This window comes from Podarcis pityusensis (genome assembly GCF_964106645.2).
Source record: "Podarcis pityusensis genome assembly, chromosome: 1".
NCBI lineage: Eukaryota > Metazoa > Chordata > Lepidosauria > Squamata > Lacertidae > Podarcis > Podarcis pityusensis.
Genome location: NC_138028.1, coordinates 82171870 through 82197558, shown reverse-complemented (window position 1 = coordinate 82197558; position 25689 = coordinate 82171870). Strand labels below are relative to the sequence as shown.

Below are 25689 nucleotides of genomic sequence, written 5' to 3'. Positions count from 1 at the left end.
CATCCTCTTGGGGCTGGAGTGGGAAGGGAAGCAGGCTTTGCTGAGTTCACATTCTCAGGATGAGTTTTCCAACTCAAGTCTTCTGCAGAGCCGCAGGAGACTTGCTGAAGGGATTTCCAGTTGTGGTTTGGGAAGACTTTTTCTTCCTCTGAGCCAAACAAACCCAAACAGCACTGAACCAGTTGTTGGTGTTAATTAGTCCCTACTGCACAGCCACTGCCAGAAAGCAACAGATGCTGACGTTATGGTATGTTTCATGTAAGCCTTGAAAATCAGTAAAATGCTATCCCTATGGAACAGGAAATAATTTGAGAGAGGATTTTGAACATTTGCCTTTGATGACATGGTTTTCAAAACAAAGTGCTAGCAGCCACGACTATCGTTACAGTGGGAAAGAAGGCTGGCCCCTCAAGAGTTATTTCAGGCCCTTCACTTTGAATTTTCAGCCTTAATGTCAACAGTAAGGAAATATAAATCCATGGGAAGTATAAGGAAAAATGAAGTTCAGTATTCAAACCAATTGCTCAGGGCAAGATTGGATTAAGTTGCCTTGACTACTGTAAACTGTAATGTGGTGTGTTTGGGACTATCTTTGGAAATGGCCAGGAAACTGCTAACTTATTTTAAAGTACAGCGGGCTGCATACTGGGATTGGCCATTGCGAACACACGTTGCCAGTACTTCAAGAATTTCGCTAGCTCCCAGTCTACTTCCAATGTCAATTAAAGATGTAGGTGCTTCCCAGGGGGTGGACAGAGACCTTTTGGCAGGAAGCACTGCTGCCCCCCCCCAAATCCAGGCATGTGCCCCAGCAGTGTGGGAGGAGACCAGGGGCAATGCAGCCGCTCTGCAGGAATGCCCCCTTTGTGCTGAGAGTCTTGGTGAAAAGGGAGCGTTCTGTAGAGTGTTGCTGCTACACTCCTTGGCTTTGACTTTGGGCTGTGTCTTCAGCTTACCCAAAGCCAAGTCAGAAGCTGCTGCCACTGAGGCCAGAGAAGGGTGACAGTTGGAAGAAAAGAAGTGGAGATGCAATGGCGGCAGCATGGTTGTGGTGGTCAGGATCTCCCTGCCCCGCCCCTGTGGAACATGCTGCCTGAGGCAGGCTGCTTCAGATTGCTTCGTTGGTGCACGATCTGGTGCCATGGTTCTTCCTCTTTAAAGGCTAATACAGCATGGGACCCAGCTATCCGAAGGGCAGCTGTTCCTGTATCAATCTGCCCATGCACTGCCATCTTTAGAGGTTGTCCTCTGGGTACCACCACCATCTGAGGAGAGGTAGGTGGTGACCGGAGAGAAGGAGGACCTTCTTGATATATTCCTATCACAGGAAGGAATTTTTGCCCTTTGGGCACCGGCTAAAACAGTTTTATTTTGCCTGGTGTGGTTGTTTTTAGCTGCTGCTGTTCATCATTGCTATTGTATTTTATATTTTATGCCCTGGAACTTTGGCTGAAGCCTGTCACACACATTTTAAAGGACACAGGTTTGTATGTAGGTTTCCAAACCTGAATTTGCCAAAGCAATATTGGGAGTGGCTGTGCACTACTCCAGAAGCAATATGCCTCTGAATAACACTTGCTGTTTGTGATTGTGGCATGCTTTCAGGCTTTCCGCTGGTTGTCCACTGTGAGAACAGAGGGCTGAACACCAGGAGGGCTGTGTGTTGCCTCCTGCTGCTGTGGATGTAGAAACTCACTAAGAGCCGAGTTCACAGTAGAACAAACTTTATTTTTGCTGAGGTTTGGGAGCCTGCACAGAGTAGTAGTTAACTTCTCCAACTAGGTCACACTGTTTTGTCAGCTCTCCAGGAGCTGGCTGCCTGGGTCATAGCTGTTTCTCTTGAATGGGGCCACGTGCCAAATATTTAGCTGAAAATGCACGTGTTACAGACTGGCTAATTATGTACTGAATTCTTCCTACCAATTCTCCCTTACAAATACTGGATCCATTCTCTTCCCCAAAGTCCATCAAGGGTAAGCAGCCTACAGAAGTCAGTACTGGCAGGTGGGAGAAGGGTTACAAACCCCACCCAGTTACACATTTCCCCCTGCAATTTCTCTCCCCTCGTCTCAGCATTACCATTATGAGACAAATATGGGGGAGTTTGTCATAAATATGTAGTGTTGGCCTTGGTTGGAAGTGAGTGAGAGCAAAAGCACATAGGCCCATGGCACAACTCATGCTAATAATTTTGTATTTTACTAAAATGATTTAAAGTAATCCCTTTATTCTCAACATATTAAGCTACTTGCATTCATGATTTGCATTATCTCTCATAATGGGCCATGCCCTTTGTGTCTTCCGGCCCATGCTGTCACAAAAAAGCCAGGGAGTGGCCTGTAGACAGTCCATACACTGGTTGTATTATCTGAATTGCATTGAAGAAAAGGACCGTGTCATGGGTTGGGTGGCTTATTATGTATTTAAGTACCAGTAATCTAATTGAAATGTAAATAGCTGCCTAGAAAGAGGAAGAACAGAGGGGCTGTTCAGCTGACTTCTTAAATTTGATTTTTCCAAGGCATTGCTGGCTCCAAGTTTTTGTGAGCCTTTGGTCAAGAGAATGTCAGGGCAGATTCACATTTAATTTGTTTTAGAATATGCTACAACAAAATGTACTATCAGTTGTGAATGGTATATGTGTGTAAATGGACATGCATTTCTGCAGTAAACACAGAAGTTGGGGGGGGGGCATTCCTGGTTCTACGTTTATTGCTGGGCTTATCCTGACATTTAAATGAACATTCACCATTCAAAATTGCCAGTACCACACACTTTTTGTAGAGCTGTCACCTGTTTGAAGAAATGCTAAACAATTAACCTTATGACCTTTAGCTGATTGATTTGAGTGTAATAACTTATGAGTGGAAAAAGTTCTAAAGAAAACACACACATTTTCTTTGATTTCTGCTGATGCCTGCGTGTATCACAGCAGCTATTATTTCTAATAAAAATGTACAATTGTTATTCATTATTGTAATCCTAGTCACCCAGCTTTTCTAATTGTTCCATTGTGCTTTGTTATATTAATGCCATAGGCAACCTCTCAGGGTAACTAAAACAGATCAGCTAAACTAATGCATCTGTGCTGTTGTGCTACTGTAATCTGATTAGTAAAATGTTCTCTGCACAATTCAAAAGACAGCATAGGATGGAGGCAGAGACGTACCTAGGCTCTCTTGTGCACTTGGCCCCCCCTGCCATCCCTTGCCCCCTAGGCAATCATTGGCTCTCTTTGTCTTTCTTAACGATTTTTGTACCCACCCATAGCAGGGGCCAACCTAGCCAACCACTAGGTACCCCCCTGGATGGAGGTCAAAACTCATATTAACCACTCTACATTTTTAAAGCTTGCCCATAGGCTTCCATTTGAAATTTCACAATTTTTATTTTTTTTATGAAGCTATAATAATCATGGAATTTGTCATAGGGCAAATTCTTCCCCAAAGCATTACAGAGGCAACTTTATTCATCTAGTGAAAGCTTCCCTAATAAAAACCAAAACGTTGAACTGTGTTTAGTTTCTTCGGGGTGTTTTTTTGGTTTTTTTTTTTTTTTTGGAGTGGTGATAAATTGAACAGCCGTTCTGAGTTCTTGAAACATGAAGTAAACCAAGAAGGAAAATAGAGCTGGTTCACTCAAGATGGCAGGTTTTCCATGCAGTAAAGCATGGCATAATGTAGTGGGTTCATGCATACATGCCTTCTGCATATATAGCATTTAATGAGCATATCTGTTTAGGCCATTCTTGTGTGTGTGCATAAAAGTGTCTTTTGAAATTAATATCTCGGGTAGGTACTTGAAACCAGACACTCTTGAAGTACATGGAAGCAGAATGTTGTGAGCATACAGTATTTTATTCCTTGAAAATATTCAGGATCCGAGAGACTAAAGTTGTTGAGTTATGGCACTGAGCTCACCATTGTTGATGTTTTCTAGTGAATTGTTTATTGCTGCTAAGTGTAAGTGTGATGGCTCCTTAGTTCAGCTTTGCAACTGGAGGCATAAGCTGCCTTGAAGATAGTTGGCAAAGGTTTAGATTTCTTTCCCACCCTTCACCATGACGTCTCTGGGTGGGTTACAACAATTTAAAAATAAAGTACTAAAAGCATTTAAAACAAATTACAGTCAAGAGAATAGGCTTGATCCTAAAATATGTTTATTAGGTGTGCACTCTTACCTGCCTCTTCAGGATTTTTTTGAGAGATAGGTATCCAGTTAAACAGTTCTGCCAATATATACAATTTTGGCTGCACAGTGGAACGTCCCGTCCCCCCTGTGGACCTCCTAAATCTCATATGGTTTTCCTTTCAACCCTTTGGAGCAGATTTAGGGAGAGCACAGGGGGCAAGAAATTTTCATTGTGCAGCTAGAGGGCCCTACACTAGTGGGACTCTTTAGTTGGGTCCAGTCCACATTTTCTGCCTTTCAATGTGGATTTGAGCCACATCACTGATACTTGGAAGGCTCTCCTATATGAATGTATCCATACTGTGCTGAACAACACTGTCTTGCTTATTTCTGAAATGCCTTTTTTCCCCTTCACCAGAAAACTTCAGCACAGAAGTTGGCCTCTTGGAGCTGATTGGAGATCCCCCACCAGACCAGATAACCAAAGTGTATGGCCCAGACAACAGCCCTGGCTATGTGTTTGGACTGGATGCCAACACTGGACAAGTGGCACGTTACCACCTCCCCAGCCCTTTTTACAGAGACTTCTCGCTCTTGTTCCATGTGCAGCCCACCACAGACAAGGCAGGGGTCCTTTTTGCTATCACGGATGCCTCCCAGTCAATCATTTATGTTGGCGTGAAGCTATCAGAGGTGAAAGATGGAAAACAGCAGATCATCTTCTATTATACGGAGCCTGGCTCTCAGAACTCCTATGCTGCTGCTGCATTTACAGTGCCTTCCCTAGTAAATCAGTGGACTCGCTTTGCCATCAGTGTGGAGGATGAGGAAGTCGTTCTCTACGTAGACTGCGAGGAGTTTGAGCGGGTTCGTTTTGAACGCTCGCCTGATGAGATGGAGCTGGAAGATGGCTCAGGGCTTTTTGTGGCACAAGCTGGAGGAGCTGATCCCGATAAATACCAGGTGAGCATGGACTTACACCAAGGTATTATTTTCAGTGAAAATGGTCACAGGCTGATGTGAGTTCACAGTGAACAGAGAGTGTTGAAATACATAATTTGGCCTTGTGTGATTCAGTAGACCAAGGAAGTGGGAACAAGCAAAATAAAAATAAAAATTCGCTGACATGTTGTTGGCTTACCCAAAGTTTCTATCAAGGAGCTTTCTCCTTGCTCTTGTACTCAGGCTGCCTCATCCTCCAATTTCCCATCTGCATTTGCCTTTTACTAGTGAGAAAAGAGGCCCAGTAAGGAGATGGCAATTCAGAGATACAAGAATAGTGAGGTTTCCCCCTGTGAATTATTAATTGCAAGCCTACCAGACATCTCCTGGGCATTGATCTGTTGTGGGATCACTCACTGCTTTTTATAGAAGCATCTGTTTATTTTGGGATGAGAATTTGCCCATTCTCTTATTTATGCACGCAAGGACCTCACCAGAGCATGGAAAAGAGCCTCTAGTCTAACTAGGGGTTCTTAACCTGTGTGTGTTTCCTTATATATAGATCAAATTCAGCATGCATGATCAGTATCTCATTTTATGAAGAACTGTCTGTATATATGCTGTATATGCTTGGCAGGGGGTTGGACTCGATGGCCCTTGTGGTCTCTTCCAACTCTATGATTCTATGATTCTATATGTGTGTTTTGTGCAGCTGACAGATGGTTGTCTAGTTCCCATGTTTGGCAGCCTCAGTAGACCAAAGTTAGCTCAGTAGTGTAATGTTACTGAATATGATTTCCTAGATGTTTCAGCTGCAGAATGTAGGTTAGTTTGTAGAAATTTTGATTTTTGTGGTTTTTAAATCTTTTTTTGCCTGTACCCATTTTACTTCGGTGCGTATGCTCATTATGTACATCTATCAATGAACACTGAAAGATATTTTGATGTTTCTTTTTTAAAAACAACAACACCACCAACCCAATGAATTGCCACTCTGAAGAATCTGATGAGGAATATATGGAAATGATTATAGCCAGTACTTATAAGTGACAGTGGCAACTTTGTCTGTCTTTTGAAGTCTATCCTTCTTTTTGAGGAAAGAGATTATTTTGTTAACTTTGCAAAGAGCTTTAAAAATGAATCTGAATAATCATTCCAGTGTATCATCCAGAGTGAAAAACGAAGGGGAAGTAATTAACATTTTTCACCATCAAGTTCATTTCCAGACACTGGCTTAATTTGTCAGTCTAGTGACCCCTGTGATTTGTACTAGGCCCTCCCCACTGAGATCAAATCCATTGCTGCATTCTTCTTTTGCGGGTGGTGGTGGAGGAGGAGGGTGGCCAGAATTTTCTACAGCTGATGTCTGCAGACAAAAGCATGGGGTATTTCTACCCAAGCCTTGTTGACAACTGATTTGAAAACGTGATAAATGCTGCTTTTGCTGCTTTTCAACACAGATTGCCTTGGGGAGCAGTTTCCCCTGCCCACTCAGTAACAGATGTGGATATTCATATGGGATACACACAACAGATACTTTCTTTAGTCTGCTGCTACCAGAATGCAGGAGGAATGTTAAACAGTAGCTGCAGGTGACTGAACAAGAAGTTCTTACATGTTCTTACATAGCACATTGGTAAACTGTGGAATTTGTTCCCATGAGAAGTAATGGGGGCCACCAACTTGGATGATTTTAAAAGAGGATTCTATGAAGGACGAGGCTATCCATGGCTACTAGCCATGATGGTTACGTATGTTCTGTCCTCCCTGTGGGGAAGCAGTATGCCTCTGAATACCATTCACAAGTGGGGAGAATGCTATTGCACTCAGGTCCTGCTTTCATCAGGTTAGCCATTGTGGGAACAAAATGCTGAACTAGATGGGCCGTTGGTCTCATCCAACAAGACTCCTCTTACAGTACAGTACAAAACACTTGATGAGACATAATGGGAGACTAATTTATTTACTGGAAAGAGCAAGGGAGCAGTAAATGCCAGCAAGTATGATTTTTGAAAATATGTGTCAACTCTGGTTTGTTTCAAAGAACAAAATCGGGAGGAAACTTTTATTTTGCACCATCTGCAAAACAGACCGATTAGAACACAACTCGTTACCCTCCCTGTCCCAGGCATCCTGCCTGTGAGAGTTAAATCAGACTCCAGATGGGGAAACATTCCGTGTAATGTCTAAGGGTAACTTCGTCTTGGGTCAAGAAGAGGATTAGAGTCATCCAGGGCCTGCAACAGGGTTTGGATGGAAAATACAAAAATAGGCTTGACCCCTGTGAGTGTACACAGGTTTTTGCGTGTTTTAAAATATGATGACTAGTTTTACTCTAGAGCTGTGCCAGTGAATGTTTATCCATTTAGAAATCTTTCTGAAGAGGTTGTTTGGAGTACTGTGGATCTGGTGTAAATCAAGAGTTTCAAAATATGCGGTTTATTTATCCCCCCACCTCGAGTCTTTGTGCACCTACCTTTCAAAAGCAACAATTCCAACTCTATATAATGTACAAAATTTATCTCAGGGACTCTTTCCCAGTTAGGTGCTACCCAGGTTCCCATTCCATCTTTTCTCTTCTGGATGTGTGGAGAATGGAGCCCCTTTTAGCTTGGAGGGAGACGAAATCACTTGAGGCAAAAGGGTGTGGTCAACATTCACACACACACACACACACACACACACACACACACCAGTGAAGGCTTACATAGGGAATCCGCATCACACAAAGACAGATATTGCCACTTCACTTGGGGTACAGCAGAAGGCATGTGCAGCCTCATTTAAGCAGTCTACATTTGGAAAGTTAAGGATTTCTTTAATTCCATAAGAGATGCTTTGGTTCAGTTGTGCTCTTTACTTGGTTCAGGTATGACTGGTACCCTCCATCAGAAGTAGTTTAGCTTCTGTTTCTACCTGAAATGCCCTCACATTGGTGTGTTGTGTGTTACAGGGTAATATGTTTATGTTGATGCACTGATGCGGTGGGTGATACCATATCATCCAACACTGTTGAAGGGCACAGTCAATACTACATGGGGTTCATACTATTTTGTGCAGGATGCCAGTGAGATGCCAGTTAGAATGAGCCTCAGTTCCTTGAGTTTAGACATAGCTTGTTCTATGTTCATAGAAGTTTTTACACGCCCCCCCCCCCACAGTGAAGCAGGTAACATGTGAGCCTGTGGCTCATGCAGGCTTGTTGCTAAAGTTAAACCATGGTTTGTCATTATATCTGGATTGAGCCAATGTGAACTGGAATATTCAATTCCATCACAGTGAATTGTGGGTTGACCTACCACAAGTCAACTTCGGAACACAGTTTATGAAGTTAGTTTGTTTTCACTGATAGTTTAAGTTTCACAATGATAGTTAAGATTAATTGCAGTTTAGTGCAATTATGGATGGAATGTTAAACCATGGTTAACCTAAACTGGAATTGGAAGCTTCCAATCTCATCTTCACCGCCACACTGGAGGATGTGTATGGAGGTGCACATGAGTTTAAGGCTCACTGTGGCTTGTCTTCATACCACTAAAACATCATTTAGCATTACATGCAGACAGGGCATATATGTTTGGGATTGAACTTTTAGGAAAGAATTTGTTGTGCTTCAGATGTATACAGTAGTTGCAAAGACTAAATAAATGCTAAGGAAGTGTGGATTATCTTCAGGAATGCAAACAAATAGTAGCATCCTAACAAAGCTAATGGATGAAAGATTGTCGAGAAGATTCTACAGCTTATAAACACATGCAGCATTTTCTTCCTTTAGAGTGGGAAAAATAAGGGAATTAATATTGATCACTCTCTGTTCTTGAGACCAAGGATTTGGCATAGAAAGAAACTTTAAATCCTAGTCAGGAAAACATAACCATACATAGGCTCTGAAATCCAGATGTTTAAAAGAAAAATTGGGAACTTGGACTTCGGTGTACATTTTAAAATGCCCTTGGCCTAGTGCTGACTTGAAATGGCAGGGTATGTTTCACAAAAAAACCCACCTTTAGCCCCATTCTCCCATGAAATGCACCTCTTTCTTTTTCTTGTTACAAGTTTTTATAGGAGTTGCAAAGCAGGGTGAACATACTTAACCTGCTGAGAAGTGAGGTCAAGAAACATTGCCTTCATTTTGATTTGGCTACATAACATCATCGGAAAGCTTTTATGACATTCCTGCAGAACTGAATGTGATAACATTGTGCTGCCTATAATATTATGGCGTGTCTGGAATTGCTTCTGGAACAAGCATGTGATGGTTTGTTTGAGGTTGTTTTGTTAGCCAGTGCTACATATCAAGGAAAGGACCAGTTTCAGGGAGACAGTGAATAGCATACCAAAAAGGTCATCAAAGGGGCTTGTGAATATTTCCCCCTTGCAAAAGATTATGAGAAACCCAAAGCCGGCCCATGTACTCCATAATAACTGCTGCACCTTGTTTCCCCCAGCACCTTCCTTGTTCTCTTCACCCTCAAAATGAAGATTGGAATGATGAGCAGTGGGAGGATTTTAGAGAGATCACAATAAATTGTTTTCCTGATTTCTTCACAGAAGGCTGTCCTGTCCTTAACTGCTCTCTCTTAAGAATAAGAGCACCTTGTTTGTCTGTTCTCCCCACTTTTGGTCGTGCAGCTACTTGAAGCCTCTGACCTGTCCTTGCCTGCCTCCTGTTTCTACTCTCTTGCCCCAAGAGCATGAGGTGATGATGTATTGTGTAGTGTATTTACAGTGAGGTGAGGTACGTAAATCCTGCACTTGAACATAAAGGCCTGGCAGTCTCCCAGGTGAAGATCTCACTGTGCATAGAAATGTTCACTTCTACCTGGCAGGAGCATAATACACGTATGGGAAAGGAAGGGAGGGGGTCAGAGTTGTGGCTGTGTCAAATTGGTATCTATCAAAAAGGCAAGGAGAAAGGGTTAGTGGCGGTCTTTAAATGTAAGACCGTTTTAGAATGCTGGTGCTTTATAGTTCTTGTTTCATACATGATCAAGAAAAGGCAGCGCTGCTGTTGGCTCCCCAATGATAAATATGAGCTAAGTGAGAGGAGTGGTTGACTGCTTCCTTCAATTCTGCCCATCTACTGTATTCAACATCAGAATCTATACTATGACTGTTGGACCCATTATTGGTCTCATCCACTCAGTTTGCTGGGGTGGAAATCCCAAACTTACCAAGGGTTTGAGACCCCACAGCTACCCTCATGTAGTTTATCCAGCCAGTTGAATCTGATTCCCAGGTATGCCTGCTGTTGCATGCTGACATTTTCTAGGAGCCGCAGGTGAGAACTGGGTGCAAGGTGGGGACCAAAGGTGGACAAACTACCCCAGAAGGACGACATCATGTCCCCCATCAGAGGTACCACCCCTCCTCTAACACCCCCTAGACCACAGTGGCATCCACTATACCTCAATTTATCCTCCAAATCACACTTTGGATGTTTGTTTGAATCGAGCCATTGCATTAAATGGATCTTCAAAGATTGCTTCTTTCTAAAGGCTCTCTGAGCTGAGATTTGATTTCAGGTTTCCTGAGACCAAATTAAAGCACTGCTGTACCACAAATTGGTACCACCTTGGCTGTCCATCATCTAGAGCCATCAAGTCAGGAGAATAGAAAGATTCAGCATTGTAAGTCCTCTGATCCATCACTGGCGAAGAGGCAGTAGTGGAGATACCTGGAGCTTTTAGCAATATTTCTTTGCAACTGATTTTTTTACCACACATGCCTCATTAAAACCATTGCTGCATGTAAACAGGAAAGAAAGGAACGTGTGTCATTGGTTCTTAGCTGATGTAAGACCGATCAATCTGCTGTTCACCAAAAGCCTTGGTTTGCTTCAATTCTCAGAAGTTAGGATGGAATCTGCTGATCTGAGCTATTCCTAAATGTTCATAATTTTTGTTGGAAGCAATCTCTATGTAAGCAATTTCAGTAGCCACCAGAGAGGCTGAGGGAAGCAAAGGTGATCTGCACAAATTAAAGCAGAGAATGTGTGTGGGTGCATGCATTTGTAACAGTTTACTGAAATATGCTTTTGAGTTACGGGACAGGCTGTTTTCCTGCAAATGAGGGAGTTGGTTGGCTTTTGCAAGCATGGAAGATGGCAGGGAGATCACTCCTGTTTGCATGCTCTCTGTGCTATGAAAAAACCTTTGAGAGTCTACTGCAGAATAGCTTTGAAGGGGCAGCTGCACACATAGAACTTTGGGTAAAAACTTTATCTTGTCCTCCTCTGTGGCTTTTGTCAGTGACCCCCATTAAATTGGCTCAGTCGGCAGGCTGGAGCAGGAATGTTCCGTTAGATTTAAGGGGCAGCTTGTTGGCTGATGGTCACGCTGTGCTCTCAGCTTCCTTCCAAATTGTAAACTCAGATGGAATGGATCCACTGTAAAGTTTCATCTAACAGATGATCTTTTTTTAATTGTGCCTGGAGAAGAAGCATCGCTCACCCCACCCCTTGGCTCTGGAGAACTGACATTGCCTAAAAGCCACCCCTTTGTCTGTCTAACAGGCTGATGAATCACAAAATATGAATCACATTATAGGGCTTCATAGGAACAAGTCATCACCTCTTTGCCTGCAGAGCAAAGGTTCAACTCAAGCAAGGAACCAGTGGGCACACTGCAATGTAGTTATTAGTGGTACCCATCCGCCTGATTTGAAGTGTAGCTTTATCTCAAACTCAGTTATGGGCATCAGTTAGGCTACATGTCACATATTTGTTTAAGGGGGAAAGCTAGTGTCTCCCCACGTATTTAAAATATTTAGGTTTGCTTTGGATTCTGACAAATGTGAGCTGGGTGAATGGGGGCATCAGCTTCACTGTAACAGTATGTGGTGGGGACAGAAAAGGTTCACATTTCTCCTCTAAATGTTCCTTCCAGAAGTCAGTCTTTCTTTCTTTCTTTCTTTCTTTCTTTCTTTCTTTCTTTCTTTCTTTCTTTCTTTCTGTAGTAATTCTCAATCTGTCAAAAATGATGGAACAAAGTTGTTAAAACTGCTTTTATAAACTAGACCATAAAGGAATGAAACTGTCTTTTAGTCCATTCTTAACTCCTAAGATCTGCATGTGTGCCCAGGACCTAAGTGGTTAGGATGTTACATGCCCACAGCTGCTCCTGATCGGCACTGCAAAACACGATGAAGCCTTTGGAATGTATCTGATGCAAGTAAGGCAGGTGTGAACATTGTAGCATTCAGGTGTTGGGTTGTAACACTAGACATTACACCCGTGTGTGTGTGAGAGAGAGAGAGAGAGAGAGAGAGAGAGAGAGAGACAAAGACAAACAGACAGACAGACAGACAGAAACTCTGTACCACCCCACTTGATGCATCTTGCTGCTGGTTTGCTTCTCAGGCTGCAAAGATTCAGGGGAAAAAATGATAGTTCATATGAGACTTGTGGGTGCTTGGAATGCTGAATTTGTGTGCTTGGCCACCCAAAAACCTTATTAGAAAGAACCATAGATTTTGAAGAGACCAGAAAGAAATATAAAGCCCATCTCTCTGCCACAAGGGACGTTGCTTGCCAACCTCCTTCCCACATGGTTTTTGTTCTCCTGCCTTAAATAATTTACATTGGATGCTAAAGTTTTGATCAGCGTAGGTGGGATATCTCTGGTCTACAATGAGAGATCAATGAACTGTTTGCTTTAATTAGAAGTGATACAACAACCATTGCAGCTTGTGCCAGAGGGACTCTGTGGAATAGAGCCATTGCCATTGGAAATATGAGCAAGCTGCGTCTGTGCTGGAAATGAGTCTTGGCTTATAATCAAGTAGGAAATGTAATCAGTCATTAGGGTGCAGGCCTCAGGGTTGAACTCCCCCACAACTGGGAGTGGTGCTCTCTGCTTCATGGAAGCTAAAAAGTAATGTTGCCTGTGTTTCTGGTTTCGTAGGGTGTAATTGCAGAATTGAAAGTGAAAGGAGATCCTCACGCAGCTGATGTCCAGTGTGAGGAAGATGATGATGATTCTGATATGGTAAGTGATTCTGATATGGTAAGTGGCTCAGGATTTGACCATATTAAAACTGTCGTATATTGGGGTGGTTCAGACATACTGCTACTAAACCATAATTTAGCAGTATGAGAAGATGTGGTTAATCTTAACTATGGTTAGTGGAAACAAGCCAAATTCAAAAACTATTGCTTATGAAACTTAACAGAAACTTCACAGAAAATAGTTGAGATAATACCACAGTTTAGGATTCAGATAATTTGCAAAACTGCAGTTAATTTGAAGTGGAAACTTTCAATCTTCTCCTTGTGGCAGATCAATAATCAGTCTAGATCAGTATTTTCTGAAGGCATACCTCTTTAGCCAGGCTTTTGGGAGGGAGTGGTAAGAGGCTAGCCAGTCTCACCTTGTTTTTATTTTTCATTGTTTTTGTGTGTATGTGTTACGGTTTTATATTTGCTATTTCTTTGTTACCTTTATGACGTATACCTTGTCCTGGGATTATGTGATAAAGGGCAGGCTTATAAATTGCACTAAAAAATAAATAAACCCTCTGGCAGACTCTCTCAATGCTGTGGTTTATCTGACACCACAAAGTCAGACCGCATGGTGCCAGATAGGCAGTAGGATTTGTGCAAGCTGCTCTGGATAGTCTATAGAATGCAGAAGTTTAAAGTAACTGCTGAAGAAGGAACTTCTGTTCTGAAATGCACTGAGCTGTAATAAACCTTAATTATTGGCAATTTTGAGAACTAGATTCTCCCTTTTGCATTCTTTCTGGTACAGTGGTAGAACAGCTTAGTTTAAGAACAGCTTAGTTTATGAACAACTTGGATTAAGAATGCTGCAAACCCGGAAGTAGGTGTTTTGGTTTGTGAACTTTGCCTTGGAAGCAGAACATGTTCCGCTTCCTGTTGAGTGTGTTCCATTTGTAAATTGAGTCCCCCGCTGCTATGGGAAAGCACGCCTTGGTTTAAGAATGCTTTGGTTTAAGAATGGACTTCCGGAACAGATTAAGTTTGTAAACCAAGGTATCACTGTATATGTGCCTCCCTCGTAGTCAAAATGACCCGCCTTCCTTACATGGAAGGAGAAGGAGGAAGTAAATTAAGGAGTCGTTATCCCAGAATAATGTATAGGAATCCCTTACTGTGAAGAGGAACCTCTTGGGACTTGATTCACAAATCCCAGGAAGTCATTGCAAAATCAGAAGCCTTGTGCTTTTGAGAGTTTGAGGATCCTTTTGAAAATTTCTACTCTCTTATTAGACCATAGAAAGTAGTGTGCTCACTGGATTAAGTTCTTTGGTTTCCAGGTCCTCACTTGTTAGTATTTCCATTGGCCAGTTAAAATATTTCTCATCTTAAAGTCAACAAAGAGCAAAACTGCAGTGGTGTTTGTTTATGCAATGAATTTCTATGCCACTTTTCTTTAAAACAGAGGCTGCTTACAAGTTTAACAGACTGTATCTGCCACTAAGATATTTTATCATAAAACCCAAGCAACTTAGGAAACCATTCAGTTAAATGCCTTGAAAAAAAACCATCTTCGTTTGCCTACAGAAGCCCAGAAACACCTGATGTCCTGCAGGAGGGTGAGCCATAGGAAGAGAATAGTTAAAAAACTCTGTCACCTGCCACTGCTGATTTAACCTGGTTGGCAGGGATAGAACTGGATATGGAACAACTGATTGGTTCAAAATTGGGAAAGGAGTATGGCAAGGCTGTATATTGTCTCCCTGCTTATTTAACTTATATGCAGAATTCATCATGCAAAAGGCTGGGCTGGATGAATCCCAAGCCGGAATTAAGATCGCCGGAAGAAATATCAACAATCTCAGATATGCAGATGACACAACTTTGATGGCAGAAAGTGAGGAGGAATTAAAGAACCTTTTAATGAGGGTGAAAGAGGAGAGCGCAAAATATGGTCTGAAGCTCAACATCAAAAAAACGAAGATCATGGCCACTGGGCCCATCACCTCCTGGCAAATAGAAGGGGAAGAAATGGAGGCAGTGAGAGATTTTACTTTCTTGGGCTCCATGATCACTGCAGATGGTGACAGCAGTCACGAAATTAAAAGATGCCTGCTTCTTGGGAGAAAGGCGATGGCAAACCTAGACAGCATCTTAAAAAGCAGAGACATCACCTTGCCGACAAAGGTCCGTATAGTTAAAGCCATGGTTTTCCCAGTAGTGATGTATGGAAGTGAGAGCTGGACCATAAAGAAGGCTGATCGCCGAAGAATTGATGCTTTTGAATTATGGTGCTGGAGGAGACTCTTGATAGTCCCATGGACTGCATGAAGATCAAACGTATCCATTCTTAAGGAAATCAGCCCTGAGTGCTCACTGGAAGGACAGATCATGAAGCTGAGGCTCCAATACTTTGGCCACCTCATGAGAAGAGAAGACTCCCTGGAAAAGACCCTGATGTTGGGAAAGATGGAGGGCACAAGGAGAAGGGGACGACAGAGGACGAGATGGTTGGACAGTGTTCTCGAAGCTACAAACATGAGTATGACCAAACTGCAGGAGGCAGTGGAAGACAGGAGTGCCTGGCGTGCTCTGGTCCATGGGGTCACGAAGAGTCAGACACGACTAAACGACTAAACAACAACAAGCAGGGATAGAAGCCTATAGCAGAGACCCTCCTTGCCCACTTAGGAGAAGAGATAAGCTTGTAAGAAGAGGAAGGTTGCATAAATGTTGAGAGAAGACACCACTTCACAATAGCTGAATGTTGCTTGAGGATTAGTTTTCTGCATATGGTGCAGGCACGTTGATATATTTTTACACCAAACTTCTGTTGCTGTGATCTAGCCTGGCTATTGCATTTCATAGGGGTTTTTTTTCAGGGAAACAATTGACTATACTGTATTGAATGCATTAATCAAGTGAATGCAACCATCCTTCATTTGCATCCTCTGCTTACCTTTATCTTTCATTTAAACAAAAACCTCTTTAGATATCTGGAGATGGTGGAAGTGGAGCTGAAGAAAGGCCGCAGCCGTCGGAAAAGGAAAAGGAAAAGGTGAGTTCTAGTCCATGTTCCTGATGTTCCTCTGCCTTGCCTTAACTTTCCATGCTCAAATGTACTTTCTAAAATCCATGTGTGAGATATCCTTGCTGTTAGGGTTGATGCATATGGGGCGGCTATTATTATTATTCACTTTTATGCTCTGGTTGTGACAAATGGGTGGTCTCGTTGCACGACACCACTCAAACCCACACTGAGGAAATTGATAATGTTCCGCAAAGTAGTAGCATCCGCTTGTGGTGAGCGATTCGGATGACTCATTTGCCACAAGTATGGAGCTGCTGGAGGCAGAGGAAGAAAACTGGTCCTTATGAACTACTCAATCACTTGTGTCAGTCTTACTACATTTCCAGCAGGGAAATGCAAAAGATGTGTAGTGTAGCAAAGAAGAACCACCTCTAGCCACGACAACAGCAGAAAGTCACCCATTTTGTCCGTCATCTTGTGGTTAGAACCTACGACTGTGCAGTGTGTGGCATCAGTATATACTGAAGATAAAAAGAAGCGAGGACGTGTGAGATGATTAAGGTTACCATCAGAGGCAATACGCCTGTGAACACCAGTTTCCGGGAATCGCAAGTGGGGAGAGTGCTGCTTTGTGGCTTCCCATAGGCATCTAGTTGGCCAATAGGCATCTAGTTGACAACTTCTGTTCTTCTGTCCTGTCCCATGGTACATGGCACTTTGCTATCTTTCAGTCTAGTTCATGCAGCAGAAGTCGGGGGGGGGGGAGGTAAAAATGATAAGAAAAAACATTATGCTCTGAAAGGCGCAATAGAACTTGAAAAGCAAAGCTGGCAATTTTACTTATTATCATCAACTTGAGAAAGAAAGCTGATATCTTTCTTAGAACCCTGAACCACAGGGTACCTGGCGGCATGTCCTGCTGGAGGGCACGATCCCACAGCAGATGCTATCACGCAGTCTGGCAGGCCAACAAGTCCAAAGATCAGTCAGACTAGGTTCCTGCCTCTGCAGCCAATCCAGGGATCATAGCACCTGCAGGTGAGCCCCTTGCAAGCACAGTCCCATCCAAGTCAAGGTCCATCAACATGGGCACTTGAGCAGACACAGCACCTGTTGCCCTTTTATACTCTGCATGCTGATAGCAGCATCTGGGCTTAAAGAGTCACATGACCCTCCCCTGCTCCAGCTGAGGAATCCCACACCTTCTCCCAGACCTAGCGAGTCCCACCTGGCCAGCTAGTGAGCTGGGCTGTGGGTCCTTGCCTGCTTCACTCTCCAAGACCATCTTTTCCCCCTGCTCCCTATGCCTCGGAGCCTGCCGTGATCATGGTGAGGGGTCCTGCTGCTCTGGTTCCTGTGCACTGACCCCCACCTCTTCGCCATCCTCCGTCACGCCGTGAGTACTTCCTACACCAACTTTTCCTTCCCCATCCCCAGCTTGTCCTGACGTGTCCCAGTCCTGGCTACACCCCTTGTCAGGATCCTCTTCCTCCTCCCCATCGTCCTGCCAGTTCATGATACTTTGGGTCCATCCACACTTCTGTTTGTCCTGTGATTTCTAGTATTTTGTATCAATCTATTAGCATGGGTCCAAGAGAGGTGTTTTGCTTTTGTTTTTTGTCCCTCCACTTTCCCTGGGAAAACCCACTATTTACTACTTCATTGGAATAGGCATCAGTCCACAGAAATTGCTATTCTAAACCTGGGAATTGTGTGGGGCGGTCTGCTTCCACTTCCTTTCCTTCTTTCTGTCCCTGCCCCGTAAGATATTTTTTCCAGTTGCCTCTCTAGCTTTGAGCAGCATGCTTCTGGTTTTCTCTGCATGCTTAATTTTTTATTTTACTTTTCCTTGTTTAGTGCTCATATAGAATTGTGATCAAATGATATATGTGCAAAACATGTGCATGTTCCCCTTGTTTGCTTTGATTGGTTGTGATGGTTCCAAAAACAGCTTTATTTTCTGTCTTTAATAATATGTATTGAAAGGGTCCTTGCTCCTTTTGTGGATGCCGAATGATTGCCTGATTATCCGGTTTTCTGATTCTCATGTTCTCTGATTTTCTGACTCTGACATAGGTGGGTGGAGCTGAAGGTGGAAACAACATGAAAAGCAAACCATTGATTTCAGGAATAATGAATGGGAAAACATGGGGTTTCAGGGGTCTCTCCCCAAGTAAAATCTTAGGCAAAAATCACAAGTGGGAATACCCAGCCCCAGACCAATTTGAAAACAGGGCAAAGAGGTGTAGACTTTAGGAAAAGTGTGGCTGGGTGACAACCGAATTTGTTTTTGTATTTGCTACATTTGCTTATTGAATGTCAAAGACACACACCATAGCAATCCAGCTTCAGAAGTTTAAAATGTGTTTTTTTTGTGAGAACTCCCTTAAACATCTGGCTTACTCCCCTTAGGAAGTGTATATTTGGGAAAGAAAGCCAGCACAATGACAGGGACCCCCTTCCTCCTTCAGCTAACTTTGTGCTGAGTTAGCAGAAACCCGAAGTGGGGCTGAATTTCTAATTGCCTCTAAAGCACAACTGTACTGCTGTAAGGAGAAAATACGTAAGAGCTACAAGGAACCTTGAACACCTGGTAAATAAGTGTTGCTTTTCCTTTGAGCAGCGAAGGGTGAGATTCTTTATGTAGTATTAAGTTGAAGAGGTCAGGGTGGTGATAAATGGAAAACTAGGGAAGATCAGCACATGCCAACCAAACTTTTTCTGGTGCATATGCGCACCTCTTACTGTCCCACATGTTCTGCTCATGCAAGTAACTTCATGCTCTATCTTCTTGCCTTAACACAAGGGTCATTTCAACAAGGAAAGGGATCTCTACCCAGTGTGTTATTTCATTTATAAGATAATGATCTATGTACTGTGTAATTAGAACATTTGTAATGTTCTAATTTGATTTCCTCCTGTTGCTTTGCATTTTACTTAACAACAGCAGTATGCTGAGCATTTTATGGAAAAGAAAAGTGATGTAGCTCCTGTCCAGAGAAGTTAGAATCTGCAAGGGATGGGCAAAGCAGGGATAGGAAGGGGCCAGGGTTTGGGACCTTTACTATTATTTGTTAGCATTAATAATGGGAATGTAACAAATAAAAATAAAATATAACAACAACAACAACAACAACAATTTGTTATTATTAATGCACTGCCCATCTGAGGAGAGTTGGGTGGCAGTGGAGGAAAAGATAAAATGGGATCAGTGTGACACTCCCTCTTTCTGTGACTTCTGTTTGTTTAAATTTGTTTTAATACTGAATTTTAAATGGCTGTAAAGCTGCCCTGAGACCTTATTTCTGCTTGCCTAATGGATCATTCCTCCCCACTTCATACTGTTCTAGAGCTCCTCTCAATTTTCCCCTGAGCCAGTTTGGGGGCCATGGGGGTACACAGGGGGAGGAGAGGGGAGAAGCCCCATTGTACTAGTGCAAGTCCTTGGACTTACCATATTTTTTGCTGTATAAGACACACACAACCATAAGACGCACCTAGTTTTTAGAGGAGGAAAACAAGAAAAAAAATATTCTGAATCAAATGTTGTTGAAGAGGCTTTGCATGGCTATCCCTGAAGCCAGAACAACAAGAGGGATTGCTGCGCAGCAATCCCTCTTGCTGTTCTGGCTTCAGGGATAGCTGCGCAGTCTGCATTCACTCCATAAGACACACACACACATTTCCCCTTACTTTTTAGGAGGGAAAAAGTGTGTCTTATAGAACGAAAAATACGGTAACTTGTTAGTTAAATCCAGCCCTCTTTGAGTTTTATTTTCTACTACAAAATGAATGAGATTGTTGTTGTCTTCTGGATAGTTTCTGGAAGTTCCTGGATCCCTGCATTTACTTCTGCATAAAGAAGGGCTAGTCTCAGAAGGCACAGAGTAGGGAGGAAGTGTGCATACCAAGCTTTAATAAGTGATAACCAATGTCCAGAATCTTGCTTGAAAGCAAACGGGTTGCCAGTTTTGAAAAGTGATCAGTGTCACTGACTTCTCTAAATTCAGCTAAATTTTAAGTTCGGCCACAATGCCGGTGATGGCATTTTTACTGGCAACAACTTCTGAAGAGTCTTCAAGTACTCTCCATGTGCAGCACATTGCAATAACAATTAGCAATTGCCAGGATACGAACAAAGCTGGCAAGTTTCTCAACAAAGAGATCTGCAAGTTGGTGTTATCACTGTGTATATAGTGTACATATGGTATGCCCACACGCTTGTTTGTTTTTCTATACACTAAAGCCACAGCTTCGAGCATTGTACATTTCAGTTACCCGAAAGAAGATTTCAAGAGTCCAGAGATGATCTGCTAGTTATCCTCTTTCCACCAGATGTGCCTGGAAACTTGCCCCTTTGTGCTAATCCAAATAATGTGTCCAAGCTTAGACATCTGTATGATTGAGGATATGAGGTTTTTCCAGGGCAATAATGTTTTGAGGCAGCTGGTCAAGCTGGACTCCTCATTTCCTACTAATGGAGGTTTGTTGCTGTTGGGTTTTTGGCAACCTCCAAGCATTTGGCTAGGCACAGCATACCAGGCATGCTGCTGACTGCTTTCAGTGGTGCGTCACATAATCCTAGACTCTGCTAACTTTCTACTTCTTCGGATTTCCTCTTTGTCTCGCCCACATCTGATTACCCACATCATGGCTAATGCCGTTCCCCCACCTCCCGCCCCAGAGCTAGTCCAGCAATAATGTGTATGTGAGCAAATTGTTGGGTGTTTGCTCCTGGCACACCAATGCAACGTTTTGGTTGATGAAATACAGGCAGATGTGGAAACATGGGCAAATTAAGTGCAGTCCAATAGCCTTTTCCATCAGACCCGCAAACCTTGCCTTTCTGGACTGATGACAAGTATCTGTGTTTTTTCTCTCTGCAAAAAAACATATTGATGTGAGCAAAAAATATTTGCACTTGGAAGAAAATTGCTCTTCCTGAACCTTATACGTTTGGTCACAATAACAACAAAGCATCTTTACTGCATCTTTTATAAAAATAATTACAATGATTTTTCTTCCTTCTCTGTAGCAACAAGCTTTATTGCTTTGTAGCAAGACTGCACAAACCCCTTGATCCTTAATCAGTGTATTTTCTGCATCACTAACACTTTAAAATAATTTACCGAACAGTTGCATGGCTGAGAATCCAGAGGTCCTGAGCTCTGCCCTGGTCCATCAGTCATAGCTCTACAGTGCCGAAGCCATTCCAAGCTGAGGCAGGGAGCAGCAGGTGAGGCAAAATGAGATTGTTCCCATTTGAGTCAATGGAAAGGGAATTACTTATGCCAGGCTCTGTCCTGACTTTGATTTCTGGCTTTCTGTCTGGATTCTTGGACTGAGACGGGTTAATCAGGATCTGGTGTAGCTGTGCCCCTCACCTACGACCTCATTTTGGGAGGATCCATGGTAGGAATTCTGCTGATGGGCAGCTACACCTTTCTGTGACACTTGCTGCCATTTTGGCAGCAGTGTTTTTGGTAAGAGGCAGCAATTTCCCACTTCTGGTGGCATTGGGAGCTCTTCTGCATCGTCCTAAGACCCTATAGCTGGGAAACTCATGAGTGCAGCATTATACTTTCCCCATTCAGTTTTAAAGCTTGCATTATTGACACAGATGGCATTTAATGTCTCGTTCCTGCTGTTTTGCCCCCCCCGCCCCCATTCATGTTGCTATGTAGCACATTTTGCACATTAATTTTCTTCTGCAAAATAAGTCCATGTTTGACATCAACTCCAGAGATTGAGGTCTTTTTGAAATATCCTTTATGTCTAATTTGTTGAGTCTGTATTCTGTTCACACATCAAACATGGGGATGTTTTACAGCTCTCTGTGAGATCCCTAATGTTTTCCTCCCACATGGTAGCTTCTGCAGTAGCATACTGTTTCCTGCCACACATTGACAACACATGCTTTGAATTTGCCACTCTTCCTTGTTAATGTTGACCCAAGTATCTTATTAAAGATGGGTAACAGCATCCCCAGAAATGTAGTGTCACTTCCTTGTTTAAAATACACATTTAAAAATCACCACTAGTATGTCCACAGGGTAGCTGATGGATGGTGCTTTTCTCAGCTGCTTTGTGTGTTTTCCTGCAAAAATTAGATAACTTGAATGTTTTCCTTTCCTTCCTTTTTGCATGGGATTACCATTAATCTCTGCCTGGCTTTGAGATAAGAGCCATCCTCCCAGCCAGAACTAATGCAAGATCAAGTTGCAAAAACAACCACTTCATTGCAGAGAATGGCCTTCCCAAGGTTTATTTTTTCAAAGTATATTTTTACACTTTGTGAAGCCAGCCTGGATTCTGCTCAGCATATAGAATCCTGGACCAACATGACTGAAGTGTTAAATCAATAAACACAAGGGCTTGAGTCAGGGATGTTCTTTCATGTGCGTCTTTAACTTTTCTGGAATAAATGCAGCCATGCACCTGTCACTCAACACTCATGATAACTGTATTTTAAAATTGATTCTATACATTGCAGATTAGTCCTTGGAAGCCACTGTGCTTGGATCAGTTCTGAACAAGCTTAATAATGAATGGAAATGTAAGTCAGGAGACTCACGAGCACAACAGCCAGTTTGCCCAGAATGTGCTTTTATTTAGCAATGAGCTTAGCAACTCTGTCCTTAGAATTTTCTGTGAGTTTGGCCCCAAATGTTGCAGGACCCAGAATTAACTGTTCGAGCAGAGTGTTGCTTAATGCCTCCTGTGTTCAACCTGTGTTTAAGGATGCCTATGTGCTGGTAGTTCTTGTGGATGTTAGCCAGCTACAACCTGTACTCATGACATAATGTCATTATGTCTCTTAAAAGGGGTCTCTGGAGCAGGGATGTTTAGAACTTGGAATACTGAAAGCCATGTCACAGAAATGTTCAGTAGCTTTTATGTGAAGACTCATCATCATATATTGCGTTGAAGGAAGAGTTAATGTATGCATGCACATGTGTGCACAAACATGCGCAAGGGGTGCTTTTTATTTTACTCACATTTTAACTATTTATTTATCCACATAAAGAGCTGCTGATATTTATCCAAAGAAGAGCTGTTGATATTCCTGAGGGTAGAGAGTATAAAATGGTAAAGGAAAAGGACTCCTGACAGTTAAGTCCAGTCACAGACGACTCTGGGGTTACAGCACTCATCTCACTTTACAGGCCGAGGGAGCCGACGTTTGTCCGCAGACAGTTTTTCCGGGTCATGTGGCCAGCATGACTAAGCCGCTTCTGGCAAACCAGAGCAGCGCATGGAAACGGCGTTTACCTTCCTGCTGGGGCTGTACCTATTTATGTACTTGCACTTTGACGTGCTTTCAAACTGCTAGGTTGGCAGGAGCTGCAACTGAACAACAGGAGCTCACCCTGTCGCGTGGATTCGAACTGCCAGCCTTCTGATCAGCAAGCCCAAGAGGCTCAGTGGTTTAAACCACAGTGCCACCCACATCCCATGGTAGAGAGTATAGCTTCCAATAAAAACAATTATGCACAAGGAACTGTGGTTTAGCCGTCAAAGCTACACTTCCCAGCACCTTAACAAATCACAGTAACCAGGGTTGGACATCTGTGCTACACTGGCCATCTTTACAAAGGTCACTTTGTAACAAATTGCAGTAACCCTCTGAGGTGCAAGAGAGTGACTGGTCCAAAATCACCCAAATGAGCTCTGTAGCTGAGCAGCATTAGGATTTTGAACACTCTTAAGCATCACGCCTCACTGGCAAACAGTAGTGTGCAAGTGTTTCCTTAATACAGGGAACAATTCTAGTTTCTATCCAATGATGTAAACTAGGACAAAAGATGCTAGACACATGACTGGTTCCAAGAGATTTCCTGTCTCCACTTTTTTTCATGCATTTATATGTAGAACATCCATGCCACCCACTGGCCAGAGGTGTAATAGCAGACACTCTGATCTCTGTTTTCTAGGCAAATATGTAAAGTTTATGGGAATTTTGAAACCTCTGGGGGGCGGGCGGAAGAAGTATGTGTGCAATGAATATTTGAATTATATCAAACTTGCATTTACAAACTTCATAACAACACCAAACTTTTCAAAACTGTACTGTCTTTTGTTTTAAGGCTGCTTCCCTCCCATCTCCGGAGGAAGCCTCATTCAGTTCAGTAGGACTTCCTTTTGAGTAAACATACATAGGATCAGACTGCAAATATAGTAACTGCAGATAAAACCAGCTGTCCTGAAAGTACATTTATTTGCTTATTTTATTTCTTTTCCATTCCATCCCAGTAAATCATATATCCATGATCAATCTCTCTCTCTCCTGATTTCAGACTTCCATTTTGAGCTTAATCAAACTCAGAAAATGGAAGCTTTGCATGAATTAAACTGACTTTTATTTATTTATTTATTTTTGTATATATTTTGAAACATTCAGTAGTTTTTCAGTTGATAGAGAAGACCCGGGAATCTGAGTAAGGATGTATTGTCCCAAAGCTTCAACTTTGCTGAAACAGTTTGTCTGCCAGTTGAACTGGTTTTTCTGAAGATGTTTTGTATTCTGCAACACTTGAAAGTATTTTCCCAACAGCAGTTTTGTGTGTGTTTCCCCCAAAAATTAGATAACAAGAGTTTTCCTTTTATTCTTTTTCTCAAGCAGTTCAAATTTTCCTTGTTATTTTGAGGTGAAATATTTACAGCGCAGGTTCAACAGTGCAAGAGCTCCCTGCTTTTAGGCTTGCAAGAGCAAAGAGTTCGCCTTAGGTTGCCTATGACAGAACAAGTGATTGTTTACTTCAGTCCTGTTCCCTTGGCCCAGGTATCACTCTCAAGTCTGCCAGAACCACCACCTGTCACCTCTCCCCCAATTGCCAAAAAGCCCACCCAGCCAGAAGAGAAACTCCACCTGCAAACTGAATTAACCAAACTAGAAGAGGGCCCCCCATTGTCTTCAGGAGGTAAGTCTAGCTTTTCTAAGGTTGGGAACAGTCCCTTAAAAAAAATCATTATAGTTCTGACTATTCAAATTTTCTTGATAGTGCTGAACAGAAATGAGTGGAAAAGAAAAACCTTGAATGTCACACATTCCTCATGTTAAGCTTTGGGCAGGGGAAAAACGTTTGTGGTGCTTGCTCAGAGCAAGTAGAAATGTAGGCCTCGGGAGTTAGGGTGAACCAGATGTAGCTTTTTTAAATGCAAAAGCAGGACTGATTTTGAAAGCATCCTTACTGAACACAACCATTCAGTTCATTGGTATGCAAGCTTGCAACTTCAGTTGAGCAGCTATGAGGAAACAGGTTTTGAACTACAGCAGAGAGAATGCCAATGAAGCCTCTTTTTATGCCACATCTATCACCCCTTGTATGAAAGACATGCTGTACTCAAAGCATGCGCTGAATATGTCTACCATTAAATATCACCCATGATTTTTCAGACTGGGGCTTTGGAAGGTCAGGTCTTGCGATTAAAGTTGAGAGGATATAGAAAGGCACCAATAGTTGTTTGTTTATTTGATTATTTTAGTTAATTTAATGAAGAGGACACTTTTATAAATGTCATGCATGTCAGTAGGTAATAATACTACTTAAAAAAAAACAACAACCCTTTTTACCAGAAGAACTCTTGACATGACCATTAGAATTATAAAGAAGAAAAAGACCTTTCTTTATAAATCCACTCATGT

The 25689-nt window shown here is 42.5% G+C and overlaps 1 protein-coding gene across 4 annotated transcripts in view; it reads left to right on the top strand.

Moving 5' to 3' along the window:
- COL18A1 (collagen type XVIII alpha 1 chain) overlaps positions 1-25689 on the top strand; it is a 155088-nt gene that overhangs the window by 93945 nt on the left and 35454 nt on the right. For 3 of the 4 annotated variants that reach the window (XM_081021637.1, XM_081021636.1, XM_081021635.1), the window contains 4 exons: positions 4550-5094; positions 12978-13061; positions 16005-16070; positions 24826-24964. In XM_081021637.1, coding sequence (XP_080877763.1) covers positions 4550-5094; positions 12978-13061; positions 16005-16070; positions 24826-24964 — 834 coding nt within the window. The remainder of the gene's footprint in view (positions 1-4549; positions 5095-12977; positions 13062-16004; positions 16071-24825; positions 24965-25689) is intronic. The other variant, XM_081021634.1, reaches the window with a different exon arrangement.